General features: G+C 40.3%; 1 protein-coding gene across 3 annotated transcripts in view; it reads left to right on the top strand.

The window, feature by feature from the left end:
* The window catches only part of ARHGEF7 (Rho guanine nucleotide exchange factor 7), a 157,902-nt gene extending 151,433 nt beyond the window's left edge, over nucleotides 1–6,469 (top strand). For 2 of the 3 annotated variants that reach the window (XM_040425215.1, XM_040425211.1), the window contains 3 exons: nucleotides 1,034–1,133; nucleotides 1,969–2,023; nucleotides 4,784–6,469. In XM_040425215.1, the coding sequence (XP_040281149.1) occupies nucleotides 1,034–1,133; nucleotides 1,969–2,023; nucleotides 4,784–4,906 (278 nt within the window). In that variant the 3' untranslated portion in view covers nucleotides 4,907–6,469. The remainder of the gene's footprint in view (nucleotides 1–1,033; nucleotides 1,134–1,968; nucleotides 2,024–4,783) is intronic. The other variant, XM_040425212.1, reaches the window with a different exon arrangement.
* The last annotated feature ends 10,081 nt before the right edge of the window (nucleotides 6,470–16,550 follow it).

The raw sequence follows: 16,550 nt of genomic DNA, 5'->3' as shown, positions 1-16,550 counted from the left end.
TCCTGATTCAAACTGAACGGATTACTCTCCATTCAGAATGCATGGGGATAAAACTGATCAGTTCTTTTCCGGTACAGAGCCCCTGTGACGGAACTCTATGCCGGAAAAGAACAACGCAAGTGTGAAAGTAGCCTAAGCATGCTTTTTATTTTCTTACACAAAATACATGCAAGTCAATAATAAATAAAAAAAATTGATGGAATGGTGTCCAAAACCTTTTGAAGTGCAGCTGCTTTGCAATTCTTGTCCACTAATTTGATTTCCGCACAAGCCAGCAGACATACCTTTGAATGAATGTGCTGCAGTAGGTGCATATGGAAGTCTATAAGAGGTTATTGTCTTCTCGGAGATGTCTGCTGTTGCTTTTGTGTAGATCCTGTGACTCAGTATTCAAGGTTGAGTTACAGCCTTTAGATAATCAAGGCTGATTTTTTTTTGGGGAAAACACAAGACATTCAGCTTCAAGGTTTTTTTTTTTTTTTTTTTTTTTTTTTTTTACAACACTAACAAAAAGTAGCTCCTTCTCAAGCTGTGCTATCCAGCACTGAATAGGTTATGCTACGTCCTCCTGCTTCATGTGTGCCCTGTATAATATGCTTCTCCTTGTCAATGAATGTTCTACCTGTAATGATTTGTTTTAATGTGTTCCCTTTTCTTATTGCCTGTTTTAGGTAAGTTTTCATTGTATATATGTTGTAACAGTATGTACAGCGTGCAATCTAGTCCCTGATGTTGCATTTTTTCATAATGTGTTATGTACAATGGGGATTCCCAGCCATACCACTACATTGTGTATACCTCTGAAAACCTCCATGAAATGTTCTGAATTCTTTACGCGCTCTCTGTTCTTTCCCTCTGGCTATAAGGTAATATAGATATCTTGCTTTTGCATTATATCAATCAATAGGCTTCATAGTTATAGTTTACCCTTTTGAACCTGTGGAACACCATTTGAGCTTGAAACGTAGATGTTTAGCATAAAATATGAATGTTTTGAGCTCTTTTTAACCTTTCTTCCTCTTGCTGCATTCAGGTTCACGCAAAGAATCTGCTCCTCAGGTTTTACTTCCCGAAGAGGAGAAAATTATTGTAGAAGAAACGAGAAGCAATGGTCAGACTGTTATAGAGGAAAAGTGAGTATATGTTATTGGCTGCGTATTATTAGAATGTGTCAGTGGATACAAAGTACCATGTGTAAGGTTGCTAATGTTAAGGTGCCCCCAAGTAAAGTCGGCTGGTCCAGACAACCATGTTACATATGCAGTGGTGAATTTCTTCCTCAAAAGATGATATTAGAGGAAATAAGGATCAGTCATGTTGAATTTCAGTGCTCTTATCTTTTTGTTCTCAAGAAATATAAGCCACCTCCCCTTTCCACTTTGAGAAAACATGCATACTGAGTCAAGCATCCATGTGTTATGGGGAAAGTCAGGAAGAATATCTTTCTCAGCTAGCAGTCGGGGTGTATGGGCATCTTTTAGCTTTTTTTGTGACCCTCTTTCTAAGAACATTTCTAGTTGAATATCATGTGGATTAGGTTTGTGACATTGTACAGAGTATATAGTAGAAAAGTTACAGCCAGCTCACCTTCTGATCCTGTGTGACGGTGCACGGGGCGGACTCAAGCCAGTCCTCGGAGGTAAATGCACAAGATAGAAAAAATCTCCAGCACCAGAAGGACATAGTGAAAAATCCCGGTCTTTATTTGTCACCAAGATAAAGGTGCAAACAGTGGGACTCAGTGTCACTGTTTGCTGTATGCACCTTTATCTTGGTGACAAATAAAGACTGGGATTTTTCACTATGTCCTTCTGGTGCTGGAGCTTTTTTCTATCTTGTGCATTGTACAGAGTAGACATTTCTCCATCAGCGATAGCCCTTTTGTAATGGTTTTTACTTTTTTATTGCACTTTTTTGCCAAACCTCTGCATTTTTTTTTTAAGTACTGATCCTTTTATTTCCTTTTAGGAGTCTTGTTGATACGGTTTATGCATTGAAAGATGAGGTCCAAGAGCTAAAGCAGGTCTGTATACTTTGATCAGTGTTCTTTTTAGTACAAAATAAAGTGAATGACATTCAGCAATCCATGTTATTTCTGTATACAGACTCAACATCATTTTTACAACTTTTCTTTTTCTTAGAGACTATATTAAAGTTGTTTTTTCTGGCACTTAGATATTGATGACCTATCCTCTGAAAAGGTCATCCGTATCATATCAGTGGGCGTCCAGCACCATCAGGGTATGGCTACTGTGTGACACAAAAGGGTCTGGTCACATTTCAGATAATATATTTCAATGGTGTGGCTGTGAGACCTGCTGCAACTGTGACTTGACAGTCGCAGAAATATCCGACAATTTTCTGCAACTGTTGTGTCGCAGTGACAGCATATCGCATTGAAATACATAACATGAAATGTTACGCGACACATGTTGCAGTGTAGCGTTACCTTCATCGATCAGCAGCCAGGATCGGGGACTATACAGTGGACAGAGTCGGAAGCAGAAGGCTCAGTCCACTGCTTAGTGGCCTTGCTGTAGTAATGCATCTTGGCTCCACCGAATGCTTCCAGCTCCATTCACTGTACAGATGCAGCTGCAGCGATTTGATTGGGGTGTTGGACCTCCATGGATTTGATATTGATGACCTATCCAAGAGATGGGTTATGAATATCTAAGCCCCGGAAAACCTTCTGTTGCAGTGTAGAGATAATATACCTGTGTTTGTACTATTGCTTTTCTTTCGAAAGTTGGCTGTACATCTGAGATGACTGTCGGCTGAATGCTCTTTCCCGATCATGAAATGAGGAGAGAAGGCCACTGAAGTGGCTTGTCTCCGGAGAACAAAAGGAACGGGCAGTTGAAATCAAACGTGATAGATCCTCATCTACCCTGACATCAGTGCCTGGGAGGCCCCATACACATTAGATAGTCTGCTGGGACAGAGGTCTAATGGGTCACATTTAGTAATCCTATAGATGGCATAAACTTAAAGCGGTTGCTTCCGCTTCAAAATGACCTTGTGCTGTCTTTTTTTGCATTGGCGGCGCAGTGTGATTACAACTGCCCGTCCTATTCACATGAATGAGGCAAGCAGTTGTAATTACACTGTGCCACCTCGACAAGCAGAAGCAGACAGCGGATCAATAGGGAGACGGACCCCAACCGATCTAATATAGATAAACTTTTCTAAGGATAGGTGATCAATATTGTAGCACTATACAACCCCTTTGAATGGTTTTAGAAGTATTTATAAATGTAAGAAACCAATTACTAAAAGGTTCTGTCAAGCTACAGTATATTAGTCAGTGCCATATAGTCATCTTACATACACAATGGTGACAAGTAGCCAACTCCTTAAGTCGGTTTTATGCTCCTAAACATACAGAGCTGTTAAGTTGTGGCCCCTGTGGTCAACTGATCAGATGGATTTTCAGGAGTTGGACCCCTACGCATCTAATATTAATGACTTGCCCTAAGGATAGGCTCTCTATAGAGAAGTGACTCGATTTGTCTTATCAGTTCTTTACCTGCGAGAGTTTCTCTACTGAGTTTGTGTCCCATCCTCCCCTCCCCCTCTTAATTGACATGCCTGGAAATCCTGCCCAGTCCTGAAAATGTCACACTTGTGCAGCTGCTTCAAATAGTGGCATATATATATATATATATATATATATATATATATTATATTATATTATATTATATTATATTATATTATATTATATAATATAATATAATTTCCGAGAGTTTGATACTGATGATCTGTCCTCAGGAAAGGTCATCAGTATCTGATCGGTAGGGGGTCTGACACCCAGGACCCCCGCCAATCAGCCGTTTGAGAAAGCACCAGCGCTCCTGTGAGCACCATGTCCTATAGCGGCTGTGCTTGGTATCGTGCTCAGCCCCATAGAAGTGAATGGGGCTGAGCACGATACCAAGCACAGCCACTGCAAAGAAAAAAAAATAGGGGTTAGGCCTCATGCACACGATCGTTCCGTTTTTTTGCGGTCCGTGTACCTTTCGCTATTTGCAGAACGTAACAGGCGGCCCATTGTAGAAATGCCTATTCTTGTCCGCAAAACGGACAAGAATAGGACATGCTATATTTTTTTTGCAGGGCCACGGAACAGACCAACGGATGCGGACAGCACACGGAGTGCTGTCCGCATCTTTTGCGGCCTCATTGAAGTGAATGGGTCCGCACCCGAGCCGCAAAAAAATTAGACTCTGATGTGGACCACAACAACGGTCGTGTACATGAGGCCTTAGTCAGCACATCCCAATGCTCAGGTGCACGTCGCCATGGCTGAAAGCATAAAAACAAATACAATGTAGCAGCACTCTGCAAATAATAAAGTAAATGCAATAGTACCATAGAAAATGTACTAATGCTAATGCTATATTTTCTATAGTGAGTATGGCACTATGTATTTATTTGTGTTTGCAGAGTGCTGTTGCATTCTGTTTGTTCAAGCACAGCTGCTATATAATGTATGACGCTGTGTTTGGTAAGCGCAAGAAGGTAGCGGTGATCACGGGAGCGCCGGTGCCTTCTCAGACAGCTCATCGGCAGGGGGTCCCTGGTGTCGGACCCCTACTGATCAGATACTGATGACCTATGCTGAGGTATCAAAATTTAGGAAAACCCCTTTAAAGTTCACTTTAATTTTAGGTGTTGGCCTCTGGCATGTCATATAAAAAAAAAAACAACAGTATCGTTTTTCCATAGTAAAATTCTCTTTTTTTTATGTTTTTCTAACTTGCACATACACTGTCGTCATCAGGATAGTAAAAAGATGAAGAAATCTTTAGAAGAAGAACAAAGAGCACGTAAGGAACTTGAGAAGCTCATCAGGAAAGTCCTCAAGAACATGAATGATCCTTCTTGGGATGAAACCAATTTATAACAGTGCGTCCAGAATCTTCCTTATTCTGCTCAAGGGATCAAACACTTGGACCTTGTGTTTTGTTTGTGTCTTTGTAAAAACCGAAGCACTGCTAGATGAGATTTAACTGGATTGTGATGAGACTCAGTTGTACTGTATTGAATCCATACGTTGCTGCCTGCCTGCAGACACATCTTTCAGCAGTTGCAAATGTGAAGTTTAGAGATCTGAACAATACCAATTGGATGCCCTTCTGACTTCACATGTTAATTACCTCATTTTGCAGAAGGAGCAGTTGCTAAGAGTCTGATTACTTTTTTTTTTTTAACCAGGATTTTTTCCAGCTGGTATATAGATATGTATATAGCGTTTTGAATGCATATGTGAAGGGCACTAAAACCTCTTTATACTTTTTTTTTTTTGGATCTACATACTGGTCACTTGTACATATTTTAAAACTGCCTACCTACCCATTGAGGGGAGAGAAAAAAAATGACTGGCTGTGTGCCATTTACATGCTTGAGAGAGTCGGCCATGTGTTAAAATAATTTAATTGCGTTATTTATGTTCATTTGAGCAAACTAGAGTGTTTTATATCGGCCTAAACCAAGCAAGAGAAACAAAAACCTTTTCAATGTTAAACTATTCACTAACAGTTTGCCACCTGTGTTTATACAGATATATATATATTTATTATATTGTTTCTCTTCTAACGTGACATGGGGGGCATTTAAAGATGTATATATCTACATGCATTTTTTTTTTCTTTTCTTTCAATTTTTACTGTTTAACTTTCTATATATACATATAAAATCTTTCTTTACTGATGACTTTATGGAAAAGCATATGAATTTTACCTTTTTTCACTGCAACCAATTAAATATTGGATATGAACTGACTTTAATTTCAGCTGAATTGCAATTTGCCTTTATAACCAATGTAGCAACTCAATAATGTGAAAATGATGCATGACCAAAAAAAACGTAAAGCAGCGACTGCTTAAGTTTTGTCCAAATGCGCGATAAAACAACCTGTTTAAGACAATGGAACGATTTTGCTCAACTTAGAGCCATGTTCTAAAATATAAAAGGTTTGTCTTGTATTCTATACATGATCCATCACCGTATGATGAAAAGTTACTCAAATTTCTAATTTGCTTTGCGCACCAGATCCTCATTTTTTCAAGACCTCTGCATCCTGTTAATGAAAGGAAATATTTCTGTTAACATCTTGATCCTAAAATCCTCCCCTGACCTAGTCTTGGTCACACACGTGCATGGCCTATTAATTATATCCAAGTTCTCTTCTAAGGTGTCATTCAGATGAGCGATTTCTCCCCCTTCCCCACCCCCAAGCTGTACAAGTGTAGAACAGACGGGACACAGACTTACACATTAAAGCCAATAGGCCAGTATTCTTCACTGAAAATCGGTCCATGTAGAGAAAATCTCAGCATGCACTATTTTGGTTTGATTTTCATGCTAGACTCGCCCATTGAATTCAGTGAGTCCATGAAAGCAGTGGACAGCACATGTACACCATCTGCATGTGGTCCTTTTTCACAGATGGTTGCTGTGAAACTCTTGGTGGGCATTCTGTTTTTATCAAGTTTATTTTATGGACTGACAGGGAAAAAAAAAGAAGAAAAATGGATCGCCAGACTAAACTGATTCAACGAGGTCAGAACTGATTTCCATTCGCTACATGTTAATATATGTCTCCATTCATTGACGTCAAGTAGAGATCTTAATATACCAAGTTAGAAATTTGCTGAATTTTTCTTTACACTGTGAATAAGTGCTATTTGCATAAAACTCGGTTAAGAGAGTCTGTTATGGACAATCCCTACTAATAAGAAGGGTTTCTTGACAATAGGCTCATCACAGTTGCAGGAACCCTTAGCAACCGGCTGTAAACTATGTAGAAACCTGGAAGTGTTCAGTTTCCTGCAGTGCCCCCACAGGAGAAATGAAACAGTACATCGTGCCTATTTAAATAAATAAGTTGTGTTCCGTTGTAGCGGAATCCATAACGGAATACTTGGATAACCCGAACTTAAAACCACAAGTTCGCCCAATACTATCGGGCAACAGTTTTTGGCAATCGGGAAGATCTTAGGCATATACCTTCTAAACATTTGTAGGCCATTTTGTCCTACGTTTATCTTATATGTACATGTATGAGTAGCTTTAGTTGGCAGTGCTACTAAATAATCCATTGCTGACCTACTACTTAGATTGGAAAGCTTAAGGAGGTTGTCCCATTAAGACCTCTTATCCCCTATTCACTGGATAGGGAATAAGTGTCTGATCGACGGTGGTCGGATTGCTGGGACCCCCACCAATCACGAGAAAGGGAGCTCCTGCTCCCAGTTTGTGTGGAGCTCCAGATACACGTGCATGTCTGCCTCTCCATTCAACTCCATTGTCCTGTAATGGCTCTGTCTGTCTTGATGAAAAAGATGCTCTATTAATTGTCTAACATCTAAGGAAGAGATCATTTTATAAGACTTTAAGCTTGGTATATGCTCAGGACATAGAATCTGAACTACTTTGTATTTTCTAGTACCAGTTCCATATGCGACCAACTTTGAAGGCAGTAACGCTGCTCAGTGTCCTCCGACAATAAGATCAGTACATTCAAAGCCATATAGAGAATTGTTAGATTTTGTAATATAGACTTGTTTATTTGTACAAAAGCAGTAAAACTGTAAATGTCATTGACCAATTCTCCTGGCTGAGGGCTTAGACCAATCGCGTCCCATTCCCATTGACTAATCCTACTAAAGTGTAGCTTCAGTTGGCACTGGAGAAGGCATCACCCAAGCCCAAAAGAATTAGAAATATGCGGTCCATTGTGAGACATAATGATGGTGACATTCAGAATGGGATTTGGCCAATTCTCTTTGGAGAATAGTCACAGTTAGGAATTTTAATACTGGCATTCTGTCAGACTGAATTCAGAAATTGGTTAAGGTTATTATTATTTATTTTTTTGCTGCTCCCAGCTTTAATAATGCCACCATGTAGGCCCCCTGGTAAAATAATGTCCCCCATAGTGTATGATTTATTTTATTTTTTTACCTCCCCAGCTTCAATAATGCCCCCAATGTAAGCCCCATCTTAAATAATGTCCCCCATAGTATAGAAATTATTTTTTTTAATGTCCCCAGCTTTAATAATGCCCCCAATCTAGGGCCCCATCTTAAATGATGTCCCCCATGGTTTAAATAATGGCCCACCGCTTTTTTTTTTTTTTGTTGATTTTACAAAAACAAAAAACCTCTCCTTATCCACTCCCTCGCGCTGCAGCAGTCTCTTCTCTCTTCACAGAATGGAACCTGCCAAAGGGGGGGGGGGGGGGTGGTTGACACGTCACTGAGCGCTCCCACGTGGTTACATCACCACTCATAACGCAGGTCCTGCACAATGAAGAGAGAAGAGACTGTCGCAGCGCAAGCAAGTGGATGAGGTGAGTTTTTTTTGTTTTGTTTTTTTAACCCCTAAAAGGCCATCTAGATAAAGGGTACCCGTGTTCAATGGCCGTTAGACGGGTGCACTCCTGTCATTCGGCCGTGAAAAACGGTCCCATTGATTTCAATGGGGTCCGTCTGGCCATGGAAATGGACAAAAATAGGACACGTCCTATTTTTGGACGGACGCTATTCACTGCCTGTTAAAAGAATGGCTATGTGAATAGCCCCATAGACTTTCATTTGCATTAACATTCTGATACTTAGACGGCCGTCACACGGCCATTATTCACTGCCGTGTGCATGAGGCCTTACAGTACAAACTAATTTATGAGGTTATTACGCGACTTCGCAAAGCAATAACTTCGGCTCATCAGAGCCAACTCATTCTACTACTGTACAGAGCTCCTGCTCCGTACAGTATTGGAACAACGTTTTATGCGAATCGACTTTGGGTGTTTCATCCGAAGTCCATTTGCTCATCCCTACTCACAAGCTCCAGACTGCTCTGCACTCCACTCCCCCTGCCCGTACTGACTTCTCGCCGGTCGGTTCTGTGTTTGGGCTGAGGCATGGAGTTTACAACACTTATATGTGAAGGAGGCCATTATGACCAGCAATGGATCAGATGCTGCTGTGTTGTACTCCGTGCCGCTTAGACTGCTACAAAGGAAGATCTATTCTAGCACTCAGTTCTACAGGTTAGCGAGAGTGACTTATGGTAAAGAAGAGCTGATAATGTCTTTTCCTCGTCGGTAGTCTCAGCAGCATGTTAGAACATGATCATCCTGGGGAATGATGGTCATAGACGATGGTTTATGATGCCAGAAGGTCAGAAAATGAAAGTGACTAGCTGGAACTGTATTTAAAGGGGGTTTCCAGACTTCTGATATTGATGACCTATCCTGGGGTTGTAGGGTGTTGGACTGATTGGCTATTGATGACATCTCCTGAGGATAGATCATTAATATCAGGAGCCCAGAAAACCCCTTTAAGACTTGAAGGGGAGTAAGGATCATATGTGTGAAAAGCTATTCAGTGTATCATTTGTATACTTTTACTGTATAACAGGATCTTGTTAACCATGTGAGTCCTTTCACGTGGATTTTAGCACCCAAATGAATGCCAATAAACCATATTACAAGTAGATTATCACCGTTTACACTGCAGACTGTATGGGGATGGCCAAAATAGTTTGCATTGGGAGATGGGCTGCTGACAACAGGGATTTTTATGTGATCAGCCTACAAATGCCATGTTTACACAGGGCAGGGTTCGAAACCCTCGTTCTTATGAGCGCTCATTCAGCCGATTATCATCCCAGTGTAAAATGCCCGCTCCTTAAGAACACCAGGGACGTTTTAATCAATTGGATTTATTTTATTTTATTATTTTCTGCTATTTCAAACCTGGTTGTGATCTATAGTCAGGTCTTATAGTCCAAAAAATACAGTACCTTTCTTCTCTCTGACAGTAGGTGAAATCCATCATTTCATAATTGGAGTCTTCTTAAAAGAAACATTCATCTGTACTTTGAGGAGTTCAGGGGTTTCTTTAAAGTAGTTTTAAAACTGTTCATGCCAGGAAAGTTTTTAATAAATTGGCACTTCCACCAATGAACTATGCCAGGGATGGGCAAACTGCGGCTCTCCAGCTATTGTAAAACTACCAATCCCATCATGCAGACTGGGCATACTGGGAGTTGTAGTTTTACAACAGCTGGAGAGCCGCAGTTTGCCCATCCCTGAACTATGCAGCTAGGAGTCCAAATGTTCCATATTTGCGGTATTTGAGAACTTGTGTTTCTCAGGTTATTTCTATCCAGGTACGTATTAGATGCCGCTTTTGAAATAAGTCATCCAGTGGAGAAGATACCTATTTGTTGGTGAGGTCTGTAGTAAAGTTGTGAATAAGACTATTTCAGGGAATATAATCATCATCGCTTGTATGTCAGTGTGTTTTCTGAATTGTAGAATACATGCATTTTAATTTTTTTTTTTACTATAAATGAGAAAGTTGCATGATAAAAATCTAAGTAACAACTCTTTCATTGGACCAAAACAGCAGAAATGAACAGTAGTGTAATTAAATTAGTTGCTGATATCAATTCTAAATGCAACTTTCATTTGTTAGACACCTGTTAAAGAGGAGCATCAAATATGCTTGAAACCATGGAAATGCATGGAACCGCAAAGGCAGTTGGCTAGAACAGTCTCTATGAACCATACATTTACCAGTGAACACCATTTTACAGTTTGCTTAATGATAAAATCTACTTACATAAGAAAGTGAGCAGATTTATAAACCCTTTAGAGATCTTGTATTCTCTCTGAACTACAGTATGTATTATAAGCCAGAGCTGCATTCATAATTCAGTTTGAATCTCCCAGTACACTTTACTGTTTAAGCATCTGCACAGAGTTTAGAGGCCGAGTACATGGGCAGGTACCCTGTGCTCATTTAGTATGTTTAAAGGGCATCGGTCAGGGCACCTTCTAGGAGGAATGGGGGCTTTGCCTTCTCTGCAGCTGCCGCACCCTCTCCGCTGTGATAGACGGGGCCAGATGTGATAGTGTTTTTATTGCCTAGCCCTATCGATCTAAGCGCATTGGGCGCGGCAGTTGCAGAAACATGGAGCCTCTAGGTGTAACTGCGATGCCCCGTTGCTCCTAGGATCTTATTTGCATTTATTAAAACATAATTTTTCTCAGCAAGGACACATATGAACATGGGACCAACACAGATGTCTTCAGCTGCCAAGCGCACATGCAACAGGTCAGCCAGTGTCATAGGTACAAATCTGCTGACAGATTACCTTTAAATGGGGCAATCATTGCACCGTATGGGGGTAAAGGAATTCTCATACAGTTTAGAAATTTCCATTAGCACATCCCCTGTTTATACATAACTTATGCAATCAATGACCAAGCGGCCTTTGCTCATTTATCAGCTGATCGCTGAGCATGTTTACATGGGACAATGATCTGGAATGAACTTTTTTTTTTTTGCCTGATCATTGGCAAATGTAAATGGGCCTTTACACTAGTGGTCTCCATTCTGGTGAATATGGAAGGTTAACACCAGACACGGTAAAGGAATCTGATGTAGGGGGAAAACATTGTCACAGTGTATTATAAGGGCGATTTCACACATGGCTTTTTATGGGGGGAAAGGCCACAGTTTGAAAAAGTATTTGATGCAGAGTTTTGAGTGTAACCAGCAAAGTGTAAGTCTTTCCTTTTACATTTCCCATCCAGATTTTGGCTCCACAAACTGCAGCTTTTTCCCAAAGAACGCTTTGTGTGAAACAACCCTTTAAATGGTCACTGTCCATGTAGATGTAACAATGATCTATCTTATCAGACAAAATACCCTTTTCTCTCTCTAGCAGCTCACTTCTAGCCCCTCCCCTCTCCATAGACTTTTGTGGGCTGCATCTCTGTATGTCTCTCTGCACCTTCTCCCTCCTCTTCCATACACTTCTATGGGAAGCATGTCATTTGATCCTTCAGTGAGCTGGCACCGTTTCATCACCGTTTCATTTTCCGTTCTTCTGATCCGTTAGAAAGGCTAAGAAATAAATCCTGAGCATCCATTCTGCACATTTTGCATCCGTTTTAGCTATTTCCCTCTGAGAAAAAAAGTTCTGCATTCAGGTGGAAATGGCTTAAACGGATGCAAAATATGCATTTATTTTTTTTTCTGCTATTTTGACAGATCGGAAGAACGGAAAATGTGAACCCAGCCTTAGCAGAGAATTTTAGTTTAGGGGGTGGGTGGGTGAAAAAAAGGCATGTTTCTCTGATGACATACTTGCAAAGTTTGCTGAAAGTACAATGACCATTTATGCTGTTTTTGTGAAGGTGGTTATCCCACACACCCAAAATAATTATCAAAACTGCTACTCAAGATGTAATGACTAGTACAAGTAACTGAAACATACATAATTATGGACTATGCATGTATTGTTTTATATGCCATGTTCTACTGCACCATAAATGTTTGGTATAGGACCATATCTTAATGTGAGGTAATGTTCAACTATTATCAGTCCATTCCATCAGTTAAGTCAGTGATAAGCAAACTGCGGCTCTCCAGCTGTTGCAGAACTACAACTCCCAGCATGCAGCAGGGCATGGTGGGAGTTGTAGTTTTGCAACAGCTGGAGAGCCGCAGTTTGCCTATCACTGAGTTAAGTGAACAAACATATTGTCAAGTGATCTTGCAGTAGGCCAAGTATTGTCCAAAAGTCTTCTATATACCCCTTGTACTATATAGGATATTAACAGGGTTTTCTAGGCTTCCACTCCGGCGCTGGAACTAGCACTGTGAATAGAACAGGAAGCATGGTCCCTTTCAAAGTTTAGTGGTCGCGTAGTGCACCTAGTCATAAATTAGGTGCATCCTTCCGTTCACCAGTGATGTTACATTGGTGGGTAACGTGATGGCCAGCGGTTTTGAGTGTTCCCAGAATTTCAGCCGTGTCATTGGCGTAACACTCCAGGTTGTCTTGTAGTTTGCAAAACATTTACAAATGATCTCACGTAGTGCTAACCTAAAGATTTCTATACTATCTGTTTATCATACTACATGCAGCTAGCCCTCAGAGACCTGATCCTATCCGCTCAGATTTAAAAACCTTTTCTATTTCTGTGTATATTATTTGATGCTAGGAGATCTGAATTCGACTAGTCTTTTGTATGTCGGTGGCATGTTAAGGATATTAAGCCATAGTTTTTGGGCTATATTAGCATGGTTTGTGGGTCTATGTGATTTTACAAATGGGAGTCCTTTACCTGCCATGTAGGAAATGGAATGAATGTATTACATTCCTGTACCCAGCCACCCTTAGAGATCATCTTTGCTTATATTCACATTTGCGCAATCAAAATCCTGCTTCATAAGTTGGGTACAATACACAAATCGCTTCATTAAGTGCAATGTAGATTGCCAATGATATGTGTCGTGCTTCCTGTACTGCGTGTAGTGCTCCCAGGCTTCCTAATGCTCCCTACTGACCACTACCTGATTTGTATTCCATTGCTGTATAGAAATATGTACTGTATAAAATAAAATCGGTGTCATTTCATTATTGTCTTTTTTATGAATCTGTTCATAATCTCATAAAAAGCAGTGGTTAAAAAAGCTGGTTTAAAATATATAAAAATGTTGACTATGAAATATATTGTAGGAAACCGTACGTTTCACCTATGTCCATCATTTTCTACACACTCAGACAATGTACATAGTTTGTCAGTCCCTTTTTATTTCGCTTTTACACTTGGTTTGTATGCTAGGTGTAAAGCAGGATTACTAATCTTGTAGATGGTGTAAACTTAGGCTACTTTCACACCAGCGTTTTGGCTTTCCGTTTGTGAGATCCGTTTCAGGGATCTCACAAGCGGTCCAAAACAGATCAGTTTTGCCCTTAATGCATTCTAAATTGAAAAAGGATCCGTTCAGAATGCATCAGTTTGCCTCCGTTCCGCCTCCATTCTGCTTTGGAGGCCGACACCAAAACGCTGCTTGCAGTGTTTTGGTGTCCGTCTAACGAAACTGATCCAAACGGATCCGTCCCGGCACACAATGTAAGTCAATGAGGACGGATCAGTTTTCACTGACACAATATGGCACAATAGAGAACTGATCCGTCCCCCATTGACTTTCAATGGTGTTCAAGACGGATCCGTCATGGCTATGACAGCTCAATGTCAGATTTTTTTTCAGGACCCATTGAAAATGAATGGGTACAGAACTGGTCCAGATCTGTTCTGCAAAAAACGGAACAGATCAGGAAAGAAACAACGGACGTGTGAATGGACCCTTAAGATAATACAAACGGATCCGTTCTGAACAGATGCATGCGGTTGTATTATCTGAACGGATGTGTTTGTGCAGATCCATGATGGATCCGCACCAAACGCGAGTGTGAAAGTAGCCATAGATGGGCTGACCTGCATCGGATTTATCACAGAGGCTCAGGCTGGATGATACCTCTGGTGCGGGATCACACTTTTCGCTCACTTTATACCAACTATTGTTCCGCTTACTTTGAGACTTTTTGGTGCAAAATGTTGCATGCCCCTTCCTACTTTAGCCATATCTCTTCCTGCTAAGCCCTTCTACTCTTTTCAAGTGATTGTAAAAAAAAAATCTGAGAAACCATATGCACAATTAAAAAAAAAAAAAAAAAAGGAAACCTGTATTGTGAAAAGGTTTTTCTACCCTCATGACATTGTATTTTTCCAACAGAGAAAAAAATTGCCCTGAAGGTGCGCAAAGCTTTTATAGGGGTATTCCAGTTAAAAATGTATTTACTGGTATTAGTTTATGTAATAGACAGACGTGCAGGTTGGGGGACACCTGGGAAATAGTGACCATAAAGTAATAACCTTCCAATTATCATTCAAAAGAGCGTTTCTACAGGGAGGAACAAAAATACCAAACTTCAAAAAAGCTAAATTTAGCCAACTAAGAGAGGCCATAGGCCTAACTAACTGGGACAAAGTCCTCAAAAATAAAAATACAGCCACAAAATGGGATATCTTTAAAAACATCCTAAAATCTCATTGTGAGAGGTACATACCGTATGGGAATAAAAGGTTAAGGAACAAAAAGAAACCAATGTGGATAAACAGAACTGTAAAGAAAGCAATAAATGACAAAAAGAAAGCATATAAAACACTAAAACAGGAGGGTAGCACGGAAGCACTGAAAAACTATAAGGAAAAAAACAGAACATGTAAAAAACAAATAAAAGCGGCCAAACTAGAGACCGAGAGATTAATTGCCAAAGAGAGTAAAACTAACCCTAAAATGTTCTTCAATTATATAAATGTTAAAAAGTATAAATCTGAAGGTGTCGGCCCTTTAAAGAGTAATGAGGGGGGAGTCGCAGAGAGCGACGAGGAGAAAGCAAAGCTGTTAAATATTTTTTTCTCCAATGTATTCACTGAGGAAAATAAACTGTCAGATGAAATGCTGAATGTTGAAATAAATTTGCCATTAAAAGTGTCCTGTCTGACCCAGGAAGAAGTACAACAGCGACTTAAAAAGATCAAAATAGACAAATCGCCAGGACTGGATGGCATACACCCCCGTATCCTAAGGGAATTAAGTAATGTCATAGCCAGACCCTTATTTCTGATATTTGCGGACTCTGTACTGACAGGGAATGTCCCACAGGATTGGCGCATGTCAAATGTGGTGCCAATATTCAAAAAGGGTCCAAAAACAGAGCCTGGAAACTATAGGCCGGTAAGTTTAACATCTGTTGTGGGTAAACTGTTTGAAGGTTTTCTGAGAGATGCTATGTTAGAGCATCTTAACGGAAATAAGCAAATAACGCCATATCAGCATGGCTTCATGAGGGATCGGTCATGTCAAACTAATTTAATCAGTTTCTATGAGGAGGTAAGTTCTAGACTTGACAGCGGCGAATCAATGGATGTTGTGTATCTGGACTTCTCCAAAGCATTTGACACTGTACCGCATAAAAGGTTAGTATATAAAATGAGAATGCTCGGACTCGGAGAAAACGTCTGTAAGTGGGTAAGTAACTGGCTCAATGATAGAAAACAGAGGGTGGTTATTAACGGTACATACTCAGATTGGGTCACTGTCACTAGTGGAGTACCTCAGGGGTCAGTATTGGGCCCTATTCTCTTCAATATATTTATTAATGATCTTGTAGAAGGCTTGCATAGTAAAATATCAATTTTCGCAGATGACACTAAACTGTGTAAAGTAATTAACACTGAAGAGGACAGTATACTACTACAGAGGGATCTGGATAGATTGGAGGCTTGGGCAGATAAGTGGCAGATGAGGTTTAACACTGACAAATGTAAAGTTATGCACATGGGAAGAAATAATGCAAGTCACCCATACATACTAAATGGTAAAACACTCGGTAACACTGACATGGAAAAGGATCTAGGAATTTTAATAAACAGCAAACTAAGCTGCAAAAAACAGTGTCAGGCAGCTGCTGCCAAGGCCAATAAGATAATGGGTTGCATCAAAAGGGGCATAGATGCCCGTGATGAGAACATATTCTTACTACTTTACAAATCACTGGTCAGACCACACATGGAGTACTGTGTACAGTTCTGGGCTCCAGTGAACAAGGCAGACATAGCAGAGCTGGAGAGGGTCCAGAGGAGGGCAACTAAAGTAATAACTGGAATGGGG

The sequence above is a fragment of the Bufo bufo genome, chromosome 3, assembly GCF_905171765.1.
Source record: "Bufo bufo chromosome 3, aBufBuf1.1, whole genome shotgun sequence".
Classification (NCBI taxonomy): domain Eukaryota; kingdom Metazoa; phylum Chordata; class Amphibia; order Anura; family Bufonidae; genus Bufo; species Bufo bufo.
The sequence above is the reverse complement of the archived record's forward strand: the minus strand, read 5'-3'. Positions and strand labels throughout refer to the sequence as shown.